This window comes from Perissodus microlepis, chromosome 20 (genome assembly GCF_051167445.1).
Source record: "Perissodus microlepis isolate ML-2025 ecotype Zambia chromosome 20, ASM5116744v1, whole genome shotgun sequence".
In the NCBI taxonomy this organism is placed as follows: domain Eukaryota; kingdom Metazoa; phylum Chordata; class Actinopteri; order Cichliformes; family Cichlidae; genus Perissodus; species Perissodus microlepis.
In genome coordinates, this window is record NC_140480.1 from 2,684,798 (window position 1) to 2,699,070 (window position 14,273).

Here is a 14,273-nt window from a genome sequence, read left to right on the forward strand (position 1 = left end):
TGTGCATGTGTGTGTATGTGTGAGATTACCATGTGCAGTGGCAGCATATTTCCAATCCTAAGGAAGCGAGGTGACAATGAAAGATTGCAACATTGCAACATTGCTTTCCTCATCACATCCCATTGCGATTCTAGTATATTTACTATAGATAATATCAGTATCTATTTCACCAATCCTTTTGGGTTCTCATAAATACTTTCAAGTTTTATTTTCACACACTCTTCGGTTAGACTTAGGCACGGAAACTAGTTGGGTTAGCTTAGTAAAAGATCATGGCTCAAAATAAAATGGAGCTATTTATAAAGCTAGTCACATTTAAAGCTTGTCCTCCATTTTCTGAGTTATGTGAGACAAGAATGCAGCTCCATTTGACGTATGTTTACTCATATAAAAAAGGAGCAGCAGCAGCAGCAGGAAAACAAGACCATAAATGGAAAAGATGTGTTGATTACAAATGTAGGTCTAGATAAAAATAGTGTTTCTTCCAAGTTAATTGAGAACTTTAGTTTCTTTAGTTACATGAAAACTTTTTAGGAGACAGGGAATACAGAGTACAGACAGGGTCTGCATTCCTCCAATAAAAACACATTGCTCTTGACAGAACGTGTTTTTTTTATCAGGTAGGAAAGTTGCAACATTATTTCACAGGAACACTGTGGTTTGATATTAAATAGTATTTTGAACCAGGTCAAATACCTATACGTGCCTCCCTTTTTCTTGTTATACATGAAACCAACATTTCGGCTATTTATTATCCTAAAATTTTACATTTTCTAAATGATCTTAACTCGAGCCTAAAACACAGAACACCTAAAGACTAAGCACTCTACAGAGACACTCAATCGTGCGCACACATTCGCACACCCTCATCCTGCTGCACCCTCCAGCCATACTCTGCTCCACTAACACAACACGAAATCTCTGACACTCACAACACATTTACATGACATTACCGCTGAAGTGCTATAAAATCTGTGCCTGAATATCAACTGTTGAGATGCATCATTTGTTTTTGTGTACGGAGGAATCTGTGCAATAGCAACGCACAACAGGAGCACTCATTTAAATTGAACTCATTGTCATGAACACCACTTTACCTATGGCCTGTAAACTTCGAATATTAGAGAAAGTGTGTGTGTGTGTAAAAAATGAATTTTGACTTGAAGCTATATTCAAGTGTGCATGTTAGATTTTAATGATCTCCTTTGGGCTCCTGCGGGTTGCTCTGGGATTAGCATGGTAATCAAGGAGCATGTTGACACACACTGTTAGTCAGATTGATGTGTTTGTTTGGGTGGTGCAGGGCTACGCGGCTTTACACAGTGATGGACTACGTTAGCCACTTGCTACTAATCTAAGAATTAATGGCTTTCCCCAGTGATGTGGTTCCCGTGCACAATGTTTTATTCAGATGCTCGCTGGGTTCGTTCGTAAAGTATTTAGATCTATCACTGTTAGGTTCCCTTGGACAAATGCTCTATCCAAGTCAATGTAGCCATGTCTGAAGACGTAGTTTGTCACCAGCAATTATCCTCCAAGTTATACCCTTTCTCAACTATCTCAAACATAGCAAACAGGACACGTGAGATTTTCAGATTCCCCTAAGGTCAATGCTGACATATGTATGCAGGTGCATTTATCTAAAGAAGAAGACCAAGAGAACCAGATGACACAATGGTTTACAAGACAACAACCAAATAACACAACTCTCTTCAGTTCTATTTGATTCCCCATTTTATGCAAACGTGCTATGACCAAAAATCATGTGTCTATCGAAGGCTGCTATTGTAGTTTCTAAAGGTTTGACCACAGTTCTTAAATCAGAGGCACGCCGATGATGCAGACTGCGCGTTTGTGTTCTAGCTGCTGCTAAAAGGATAGACAGCTGTGACGCTACAGTGATGACGACAACAAACCATTATGTAGACTTTCCCGTTTGTGCCCTGCATGCTGCATACCTCCCACACCCACCCCCTTTACTCTCATCTCTCTCCATCCTGCTATTGGAGGCTCAGACTGCGGCAGAGCAGGGCAGTGAGATGAAAAACACAATGATTGTTTCTGATGAACAAGAGGGGCTCCGTGAGAGGGAGAGAAAAGAGAGCGGGTCTCTAAGAGTGACAGAGCAAAGGGTAGGAGAACGCAGGAAATCAGAGCATTGTAAAGGTCAGTGTTTGGTTATACAGGAACACTGAAGACTGTGGAGAGTAACAGCTCCGCCTCCCAATTTTGTGTATATTTGTGTGTAGTTGGATAAGAGAAACTAAAGGAAGGAAAGAGGGAACAGACAGGAAGGGAGGGCGCTGGGCTGTACAGTAAAGAGTCTCACCTTGTTCTGCACCATGCACACACAGCACCCCAGCTGTCATCCAGCTTCACTCTCTTTCTCCGTCAGGGCCAGTGAGGACATGCATCATTCATGAGCAGAGACTTATTTGGCTGCGTCATCTCCTCCCATAACTGTCAATAACTTTTTCCCGGCTGTGGCTTCACCTTTACTTCAGGAGTGTGCACTGGACGCAGACAGCAAATTTTACATCATAAATAGCATTTTGTCCTAGAGACAGCAAACTGCAGAAAGTTGTTTTAAGACAGACTAGGTGGTGATGAATCCATTTCCTCATAATGTTCAAGATTGGGCATTCCACTATTTAAAGCCATGGGACCTAATATCTGTGGCACAAAGTGAATGATACAAAAGTCTTTTTAAAGGGCCGAAAGCAAGTGGCACTCACTGTAATTTAGAGCAATTAAAGGGAATGTATTTAAAGGAAACACCAAAACATGTCCCCCTGAAATGTAATGTTCTAAAATATATATCTGCTCCTTTAGGAAAAGAAGAACCAACATGTAGAAAAATGTAACAAGAAAGGCTAATTATCTAAAAACTGCTGTGTCCTGCCCTCAGCACCCTTTTTGTCCAGCCTGTCCTCTTTCCTGAGCCCATGCGACGCAACCTGCTGCGAGGCTGCCTGCTGTGAAGGTCACTCTCCCTGCAGCTATGGATTACACAGGCACGCACAGTCAGGCAGAATACGATACTGCCCTTGAGGGGAGGTCTGAGGCTTTGGTTGGCAGGGACAAGCCCTCTGGAACTTATGGACCCACCAGGACCAGCCAGTGTGATAACCAAGCAACCTCATGTCAAGAGTTGGTAGGTGGATGGAAAGGAGCAAGAATAAAACCACAAGAAATCTATCACTTCATACATTCATCCATCAGTCCAATCAGTGGTGGGAAAGAATTAAATAAATATACAACTATATATACAAATACTGTAGGAATAATAATGATTTTGCATTAAACTCACCATTACATAAAGGAATAGAAGCTACTTAAAATATTAATAAGAAAAGAAGCAAACAGGTATGGATAGAAATAAAACCCCTAGCTGAGGAGTTTAGGATTCACACATGGTTGTAAAGCTGCAGCCAAGTGCTTTAAAATGATCAACAAAATCAAAATCTTACAATCCAATATAATGAGTTGCAATATTCTAGATGTGACAATTTAAAAAAGCAACTAAGACCTTTTGAAGATCAGCATGAAGATCAACAGAACAATGGAGCAATAAAGCTGAATAGTCCAGCTAGTGTGCAGAACGGCAGTAATCAGAGAGACAAGATGACAGATTTGGTGTTTTTGGTTGCTTTGTATAGTCATTTTAAATGGAAGCTACAGTAGAAGATGCAGCAAATACAAATAGAAAAGAAAAATCAATACTGTGCTTTCTAATAATATGCTCCAGTGGAAGCATATAGACAGAGGGGGGGAAATGGCTATGGATAGAGGCTTTTGGAACATATCACGTGGGCGGCATAGGTGAAGAAAAAAACATTTATCATTAACAAATGATAAATGATAATAAAAAAAAGACTGTCCAATAAATCTGCATGATTCCAACTGACTGAAGACTGGACGAAAATTGAGGAAAATTAGCAGCGAACAGTTGGCTGTTGTTAAGGTCATTAGTTACTTTGACCAGCCCTGTTTCAGCGCACTGAAGAATACAAGGCTGGTCTAAAATGATTAAAATCAATAGTCATCTTTGGTTTCTAGTGAAATGGGTCAAGTATTTCATGCTTAGGGCCGGGTGAAAAACTGCCAGTGGATAAAGGATAAAACAGTGGAATCAAAAGGGTCTTTTAAAATATTTTTAGAGAGGAACTTAGTTGTTAAAGTGTCAAAATTTTAGCGTTCAGCTGTGTGATGTGAAAACACTTAAACTAACCAGTTAGCAGCTACGGGTCGAGGTCCACAATGTGGTAGTTAGGACCCACACATATATGGACAATATGACTCATTTTTTTAGTGAAGGAGAATAAAACTGATTGCCAGTGTTGGGGAGTAATGGAATACATGTACCGCCGTTACGTATTTAAAATACAAAATATGAGTAACTGTATTCTGTTACAGTTACTGTTTAAAAAGGTGGTATTCAGAATACAGTTACTTTGCTGAAATAAAGGGATTACACGGCGGTATTTTCCTGTTTCATATGTTTAGCTATGCCCTCTCTATTTTTGGTTTCCACGCTCCAAACAAAACACGCATTAAGAGGATCTAATACCTGTGTCTCAATCTCGCCGCCCATGTCACCCCTACTTGCGGCTCGCATAATGACGTGAAGAAATATTTTAAAAAAATATTCACAAAAATGATTTAATATGAAGGCAATAGGCAGAGTGATACAGGCATAGGCCTAAAGCACGTAGCCTCATGGGCAGTGTAGTCCGTGCTGCAGGGAGAATAGACCGCCATACTCGTTATGTGTCTGTGAGCAAGGGAGGGGGGAAAAGGAGAGTCGAAATGTACGAGTTGTCACCGAGCAGAAACGGGAGCTGGAAACATGTAAATATAATAATAACCACTGCAGCCAAAAAGAGTGCCTGACGAGCCCAGTTGTAAGTAAGCTATTAAGACTCGACTGTACACTTTTTTTGTGTTTTCCTCCAAAACAATAAGCTCCGTTGGAGCAGCCTTTCAACGCCTCTTTCTGTCTCTCGCTAGCAAAGTTGACACAGACAACAAAGTAAAGCTAGTTTTCAGCTACGAGCCCGACATGAACCCGACGTATTAGTCAGAGGTCCCTTTACTACAGTTTGGAGCCGCGGACCTGTTTTATATACGCCTGAAACTGTTTTCTATATGAGATCGCTGCAAAAAGTGCAGCCTTACCTAATGTCCACCTACTGTTACTCATTTTATATTAAGATTTAAAAATCTAGTCGGTATTTGTATGGCGAGTAACCTTCAGTAAAAGTAATAATTCACACAGCAATAGTACATTCATGTAGTTGTAAAAAGCATGATAATATATTAAGTAATCCAAAGTATTCAGAATACGTTACTCTCATTGAGTAACGTAACAGAATACGTTACAAAATACATTTTGGGGCATGTATTCTGTAATCTGTAGTGGAATACATTTTAAAAGTAACCTTCCCAACACTGCTGATTACAGATGATAGAAGATGCTTCAGTTTCCAGCTTGTCCTCCTGTTACTTTTTTCTTTTTATTTATCTGGTATGGTGTGTGAATTAAGAAAAAAAAAAAAGGCAATTTCAAGAAAAGATTTTATTTTTCTGTTTTTAGCAGGTGCTGCTGAAACTGGCACCGCTTTGAAAGTGTTATTAAATTTAAACATTAAACACAATAGGTTTTCTTAGTAGAGGTACAATGAAACTAAAAGCTGAGGATGAGAAACAACAATCGCAGGCACAAAAGGGAAATTTAATACCACGGTCTTCAGTCGTCACTCTGTTTCCTAGTTTAAAGTCAAATGTGGGGGATGGCACCTTTTATCCTGCAAAATGGTGCAGTGAGGGTCAGTGTCCTCTGAGTGGGACAGGAGCCATTTGACAACACCACTCTCTGGAGTCATGCCACTGTTTGGAGGTCAGAAAAGGAAAAAAAAAAAAATTTATATATATATATATATAAAAATATACATATATACCCACACACAGACACACATGGCATTGTCCTCTCCCTGCTGTGACCTTAATTTGTTCTGTCTTGAGTATGAGTACCTACTGGGCAGCTGATGCACCTTAAGAGAGCAAGCTGACAGCATTATATATATATATTGTTTTGAGCATATGCATTGGAAAGATGCAGACAGACAGAGGAGGATAAGGATTTGAAAAATAAAACACCACAAGGACAGACTGTTGGTGTGCATGTGTTTTGAAGACTGCGAGTCTCAGGTGAATTTTGCTCATATTCACAAATTTTAACTGGCAGCAGTCTGAAACCAAGGCTGATGTTGGTGTATGCAGCACCACTAATAACAGCAAAACCCCCAAAATAAATAAACAATACACACAAGCTGTCTCTCTGCAGGCTAATCTTCTAATGAAGATTTGTGGCAGTGGCTGCTTGGTGATTATTGGCCTAGAACGAACACAAAAGCCATCTTTTCGCTACTGTAAATAAAACCTCGCATTTACACAAACCGTTGCAGGTGAAAATGAGAAAATTTAGGCTGGAGGCAGAAATGTTACTTTTATAGCATATGGGCTGGCAAATGTTTTGCTTTGCTGTACTGTCAAACGTCTCATGCTACAGTTAATAAGCAAAACCACTACAAGCCCAAACATTAACCACCATTATTCAGATTTGAAAAATGTAATGTGAAGTCGCTTATGTTCATGCGGTAATTCCTGTCTCACTGGGACAAGTGCACCAATCCTGACTATGCTAATTTTATGGAAATGTTTGTTTCCATCCTTCCTCTTCGGTTCCATTTGTTACATTTTATCAGTTCTCTTTTGAACTACATTTACTGCCACTGCATGTTAGCTGAAAGTTATGTTAAATATATAAGCAACCATTTCACCATCTGTGCATCCCACAACAGTGTCTGCTGCTGCTGCATTAGGCAAAGCTGCCCAGTGGAAAATCTTTACATGCATAAATGCAAAAAGGTGTTTTTTTCTATGAGATACACGACTCACATGAATGACCTCAGGTACCTCTTCACCCCTGCGTCCCTTACAGCCTTCTAATCCACACCTCTCTTTACCTTCCCTGTGCACCCCCAAGGCAGGGGCAGGGAGCTGTGGTGCAGGTCCCGGCAGAGTCCCTTATCATCCCTCCCGCTTTCCTACTTAGGGGTAGGGCCGCATGTTCAGGGGAGAACTTGTTCAAAGACAGGTGTGCATACCAGACGCCTGTGTTAAGACCTATGCCATGCGGTTTCCATAACTACCTGCTAGTGAGGCTTCCCCGGCACTCATCCAAGACTGCGCTAAACCCTTCTGATAGCTCTAGCTACACTAGCTGTCAATGGGCAGGACTCCACAGAGGGCAGAGGGCAGAGGGGTTGGGCAGAGAGCTCAACCTACTGACGCCTTTTTGTCACCCAGCCTTTCTGCTACTCATCATCAAGCATCATACATACATTTAAACATGCTGGAAGAGATTTAGTTGGCAGAAGGAAGGCGTTAGGGGTGGAGATTTAAGCTATTTTGAGCTGTTCATGTAACATTAAGGATTAAAAGCTAGCTTAAGGCTTCTTGGAACCAAACGCTGGTAGCATTCATTCAGTCTGTGTGCCCAGCAGTATGTAGTCGAGCAAAGTGAGATTTGTTTAGATGACTGAGGTACCATAGTGAGGACATGTCCTTGTGGTTATAAGTGAAGTTCAGGCAGAGCTTTAGGACAGCAGTATGTTAGATATACTGCTCATATTTCCTCTTGGTATGAGTCAGATGATACAGAGACAGAAGTGCTCCATGTTTGCTGTCACAAGGAAGCATGGATTTCACCCTTTAGCCAAGCTGTAACCAAAGAATTGTCACTCCACCCCACATCCAGCGTTCCTCATCTCACTGTTTGCTCATTTCCTTCTTTATCGCTTAGGTCCCAGTCCTCCTACACTACTCACTCAATCCCGCTTCTCATTCTGTGCTTGCTTCATGGAGATCCTCCTTCTACCCTTTAGCTTCCTCCTTGCTAGCCATGCTCCTATGAAATGACCTTGCTGCAACTCAATTGATTTCTCTTCTGTCTTTGTGTGAAACCCTATCTCAACAGCACTCAGAGGAATTTCCTCTTCCCCCCCAGAGCTGGAAAGAGCTAATTCTCTTTCATGAGGACACTTTTCACTCCATTTTATCTATCTGCTTTCCTCGTTCTCTTCCCCCTCCACTTCTACTCTCTTCTCGTTTGAGCACACAGAAATAGAACAGGCATGATTAATGCAACATCTTTCGCAGCCAAACGTTAGCTTTGCTCAACCTTTTTACACTTGGCTGCCGTTTGAACCTTACAAAACTGCAAGTGAATTATCAGATCATTACATCATCATAAATGCTTGATTCTGTCTATACATGAGCGTGATCAGTAAAGAGAAAACAAAAGGAATAAGAGATCAAATAAACATTTGAGTATAGGAATTATTTCACAATTCCATATATGACATACAAACTGCTAAATCAGATAATATCAGTATACACTGAATGTCCATACTCAAATCTCTTCAATTTAATTTGCAGAATTCGTATGCAATTAAATCAAAAATTCAACAAGCAGTGAATATAAAAATGGTCTTATTATAGATTTATGTCACTGCACTGTCCTAATAGTCCAAGTATTTCAAATTATGTTAGAGAAGAATAAAATAAACCATTGCATAACAGAGTGCCATGTAAGTGCTCAGCATTTTCACAGGAGTTGTTCTGAACTTATAACTCAGTTATGATTCACTAACCCTTATATATAAATATATATCTATATATCTTAAAAGAGAGAGCTGAAGATGTGATTTTTTATATTTTCATGTAATGTAAAAACACTGATTACTTAAATATTTAACCAGTGGCAGTGCAGTGTTAAACAGGAAGCAAAGCTTTTGATCTCCAGTCTTTCATCAAAGCAGCTGTATGACACAAGGTGATTCAATACCAGTATGGGCAAAAGAGAACGCCTGTGCAATGTTAAGCCACCTTGCATAGGGAATGTGGATAAACATATTAACAATTTTTTGTTGCACACAGGAAATCCTAAAGAAAAGAAGGTCACAGTTCACGAACATAAATAAAATAAAAGGCAATCAAGTTATTAGTAAGCTTTGTCATGAAAAAAAAGAGCACAATTAAGCAAAGACATCAGGAAAATAGATGACAAAAAATATTACACCTCTACATGATAAAGGCAACACTGTCTCTTTGAAAACACTAGAGAGCTGCAGCGTGAAGAATCATCTGTGCCTCTTTCCACTTTGTGATCAGACAGACTGTTGAAGCATACAGAACATTTTCCAGGCTTCAACTCCCAGGTGTCTTGTAGCCCCAGGATTCCCAGTAAGTAGTCAGCCAGCTTGCCTTGGTGAATGCACTAATGTGACACCATAATCACGCACAGGTGCATTTCTGTGCTTCACAGCGCAGCAGCAAAGCGCCAGGTTTTTTTGGTGGTGGTGGCAGGTGCCGTGGGCCCTAGTGGGTGCTTCATAAACGGCACAAATCGGTTTTATTTTCACTGTTTGCTTTTTTTACTTTATGACTATAACTCACAAAAAAATACTATGTTTACTCCGGGATCATTCTAATTTTTACTAAAAAAAACTTTAATACAGGGCACTGTGGGGAGACCAGTGGAAACATGGGAGTCAGGAAATCACACACCTTTACCTTTTGCTGCTCCGCAGTGTGCCACACACATGTGCACACACACACGCACACACAAACAAACACAATGGGTTTCCATCCCACCAGTCCAATAACAGGCCTATTCATTAGAGTCTCTTACAGACAGTATTGACAACCTGCTGACACACAGTCACTCCAGCATAAACAAATGGAGCAACAGAGAAAAGCCAGGCAGGGAGGGGAAGAGACCTAGCAGCTTTTTGATGGAAGAGGGATCTCCACAAACCAGGGGTGAGCTAGACTTAAAGAAAGAAGTGGCAAGCCTGCCACTTGCTCCTGCTCACACATACATCCACCTAATATCCCTTGCACACACATTATACAGTCCCCCTACAAATGAGTGCCACATTTATCTTACATGCTAGGTCAGCCCTGACCTTTGTGGCATATTGTAATTACTGTCATGGGAATAAGTCTTTTTTATTCTGTGCCTTGGTATGCAGAGCAGCTATAAAGGTGAAGTGGGTCAAGCACACTGAGCTACTCATCACACAGATCACACAGCACAATGCCATAGTCTTACCTCTTCCTGCTGAAAGGCATCATGATATTCTACAAAACAAACTGGTGAAACCAGAGGTCCACTTTGCAGAAAGGTAGAAAATGGGGTTGCAGAATTCCTGCAGTTCCAGCGGCTCTCAAGTATTCCCCTTATATCTTGGATATGCAAAGAAGCATAGAGGAAAAATACTGGGGCATGAATACCAAATGTCTGGCTCATTAATGAGTTATAATTACTATGTCACTTTGACATAAACAAAGAGAGCAGCACAGTCATGGAGAAAATGGGGATGGGGGGGCATTGCTGATCTGCTCAAACACATTTTTTTATGATGTCTTTGACTTGACCTCTGGAACCAGGTGTGTGCAGTCAATTAAAAGAAGGGGGTTGCAGAGCTCGGTGAATGGAATAAGCAGGAACAGAAAGATAAACTTTATGGAGACAGATGAGGTAGGAGTGGACGCTCAAACACAAAAACAAAGAGACAGATCGGCTGCATGGCCCTGAGCTTGGGAGGTCAGATCTGACTCAAACAGACAAGACAGATGAGACATGAAGCAACGTTTAAACATGAACTGCTCATGACATGACAGGTCCTCCCCCAAAAACTTTGCAATGATGCTAACAAAGTAGATTTTACCAGGAATGCTTGTCAGACAGTCACCATGCAATATCTGGTGACAGTAAGAGGGCAATACAGACAGTTCCTGTCTAAATGTGGACTCCACACCAGAAACTCACTCCAGGCGTAGATGCTTTGTGCTAGACATCATGGCGGCTGATCACCATGACTCCACAGTCAACTGAGAAGCTCTACACTAACAGGAGCCCAGTGATCACGTTCGTTATTAGGTCGCCATTGTTCTCTTGCTGTTTCTCTCTCTTTTTTATCCACAAACACACACATGCACACGTGCACAGACATGCACACACGCACGCACACACACATGCGCGCACACGCATGTACTGACCAGCAGCAGTCTCATACCAATACCTCGGTGCAGAGCCCATGCCAGACAGACAGACAGCAGACAGACAGCTACGCTGGCTGCCTGCAGCTTTGTATATAAGCACACTGCCATTGCAATGATCAACTTCAGAATTGTCATTACTATTACAGCAGCCAAAAGCCTCTGTCAGGCCTCCAGAATGCCGACAAAGCTAATGACAATAGAATTGTGTACAGCATCAGGGACAGAGCCGCACTGGTAAAGGTTGTTTGCTCAAGGTCACAGAAAACAGTGGAAAGAGAAAAACACCAGTAGCCATGCAGACACAATTGCTGGAGCATGCGGTTCTCGCAGGCATACTCAAAAACACATTTCTTTCTTTAACTGCATTTTTATAACGACACACATTTCCAATTGAGATATGTTATCACAACGTTGCAGATTTATATCAGGGAGCTTAATCAGGAAATTTGCTGATTGGAGGTCGACATCAACCAGTGCCAGAATTGTAAAGGTCATTACAATGACATTACCCTTTTCAGAAGAAGAAAGCTAGAAATGTCAAATCACTCAGTAGCCACATCATCATGCAAATGGAGCAGAATGTTAGGCACGAGAAAATCTCAGTGTTCAGACAGAAATAATGAAAGATGCCTATCTGAGTGACAACTTAATAAGCAGAAGCCTTGGGTCAGCTTTTTCAGCAGGTGTGAAGTGGAAAGGTTTGACAAATCATTAGATGCAATGAGAAACACACAGATTTTGAACGTTAGAGCTACAGTTCATTATTACCGTTTCTGTAAAATAGAAAAAAGATCTGTGGTGTAACCAGTTAACACTGACATCAGTCTTTATGCAAAGGCCAAATTTATGTTACTGCACAACAGAAGTTACGTTCCGTGTGATATTGCTTTCATCAAAATTCAAATACACACACTCCAATAACTACGCTAAAGTTTAACCTCTACCAGCAGAGTTGTAGTTGAGGGGGGGAATGTTGGTGTTAAGATATCCTACCCAAATATCATTTACGGGAGCTGCTACCACCTGCAACCTGATCAAGACAGTACTTGTCTGTTACATGAGGCTCAAGTCGAGGAATTGTTCATTTTTAACTAGCTTCAGAAGCGCAAAATATAACCCTTAAAATAGAGATAAATTTTAATGTTATTTAACAAAATTAAAAACCTTCCCAAAGTGAAAAAGTTATCTCTTTGATGGCTGTTCTAAAAAACTTTAGTGACTGGTTGAAAACCTTTAGCTCACAGCTACACACACACTTTGAGCTCCCACACCTCAGACTGCATGACTCCCCATAATCATTAAAGTTATCTGCTTGAAAAACATGCCTGCCGGGAGAGCAGAGAAGCAGAACTGCGCCTGAATCAGCCCAGGCATGCGTTAAAACAAAGTGGCCTCTCCGGGAGAGCGTGCGGCAACGCGCACACACATTTCGAAGTAATACATGGGCAATAAGCACACACGGCTTCACAGTCATGGCCATATACAAATAAGAAGACTCTAGAACATTTTCACAAGCTGAATTTCCTTTTAAAACCTCTGTATGAATCTACAAGCCGAATGCAAAGCGCACACAGACCACACAGAATCCCCTCGCCTAGACATGGCCACTATGAGACCAGCATACTAAAGAAGAAAGTGCTGGCTGACTCACAACACAACAATGTCTAGTAACTGGAATCTATACTCTCCTGCATGCTAAGGAATGAATCTTCTTTTTAAAATGTGTTTGATGACTTGGATGCTTATCATTAATCAGGATGGCAGCAATGCAAAGAAATTGAGTGCCACAGCAACAAATCATCAGAAGAAAGTCACGAATTCTGCACTGACTGTTTGTATAAAACTGCATGACATCAGTTATCACCAAGTTCAGCTGAAACCATCTTTGTCACTTAGCCCCTTCTGACAGAACATGAGAGTGGTGGAGTCTGGTCATGTGACCAAACAGACCATAATGATACAGTCCAGCGCAAATGCTTTGACCTTCTATGTCATCACTCACACCTGCCACATAAATGGCACACTATTAGCGTAATTACAAACACTATCTGTAATTTAAAGGTTGACCCAGGCGCTTGGTATTGACAGATGTCTCTGTGCAATCAAAACCCAGCAGACTACTAAAAAAATAAATAAAACAGAGCTGCTGGTGGCCAAGTTTAAGTAGGGATTAGTGATACAACAGCCTGACTGATGTCTTCTAAAATCCGATGCACCAAAAAGCAACAACTCACCCAAAATCATTGCTGTGCGTTGCCTTTGGTGTCCCTGGGTTGACAAGTGTTCCCTCACTGCCCCCCGTCTCTCCTGTTTTCTCCAAGTGTACAATGGCTCCAAAATGTCTTTTCAGAGTTGCTCTCCACTCTCCAGAAAGAGGCAACTCAGAGAGGTAGCGCTAGATGTGAGGAGAGATTGGAGACTGCTGCTGCTGCTGCACATGCCGTCCCTTGCGCCTGCCCTATCCAGGTGAAAAACTGAGTGTGAGAGAGAAACAGCACGAGTGTGTGTGTGTGTGTGTGTGTGTGAGGAGGGGGGTCCTCTGTTTCTGCAGTGGTGGCTCAGGTAAGCCTCAGGACAGTACAGAGGAGACAGAGAGAGAGAGAGAGAGAGAGAGAGTGAAGAAGAAAAAGAGAGAAGGGGGAGCCTAAAGTGTGACAGCCAATCACGCTGGCAGGGGGGGAGACTACAGAGCCAAGATCTTCTTCTCCACAGCAGCCAGGAGGAATTGTGGTGTGGTCTCCAACAAACAGCTGACAACCAGTTTCCTCTCTACTGTATCACTTCAAAAGGAAAGCAGTTCGATCTACTTTAAAGTCAACATCTGCTATGGTCTCTCTCTATGAAGCACACAACTCCCTTTCCCATTCTGGCTTTCTCTCCCTCTCTCTGCTCCTTGTTTTTTAGGGATTGGATATAACCTAAAGGCACCTTACATGCCTCTGCTCTGATTGGTGGCAGGTTCGACCAATGGGAACAGCAGCAGGCACTTGTCATCATGCAGAGTGGAAGTCATGAAGGGGAGACAGAGCTTGACTGAAAATGCTGTCTCCCAAAACCAATTTCTCACTTTTCTTTGCCACACTCTCCTCACCCATCTCCCCCTCACAGTGAGCCTGGTTTTCTGTCTATTGCATTCGCTG

The 14,273-nt window shown here is 41.6% G+C and overlaps 1 protein-coding gene across 1 annotated transcript in view; it reads right to left on the minus strand.

Annotated features, from left to right (window-relative positions):
• The window catches only part of znf385a (zinc finger protein 385A), a 58,030-nt gene extending 43,996 nt beyond the window's left edge, over nucleotides 1-14,034 (minus strand). The window contains exon 1 of the mRNA XM_084916891.1: nucleotides 13,368-14,034. Within this exon, the coding sequence (XP_084773017.1) occupies nucleotides 13,368-13,377 (10 nt within the window). The 5' untranslated portion in view covers nucleotides 13,378-14,034. The remainder of the gene's footprint in view (nucleotides 1-13,367) is intronic.
• Nucleotides 14,035-14,273: the final 239 nt, after the last annotated feature.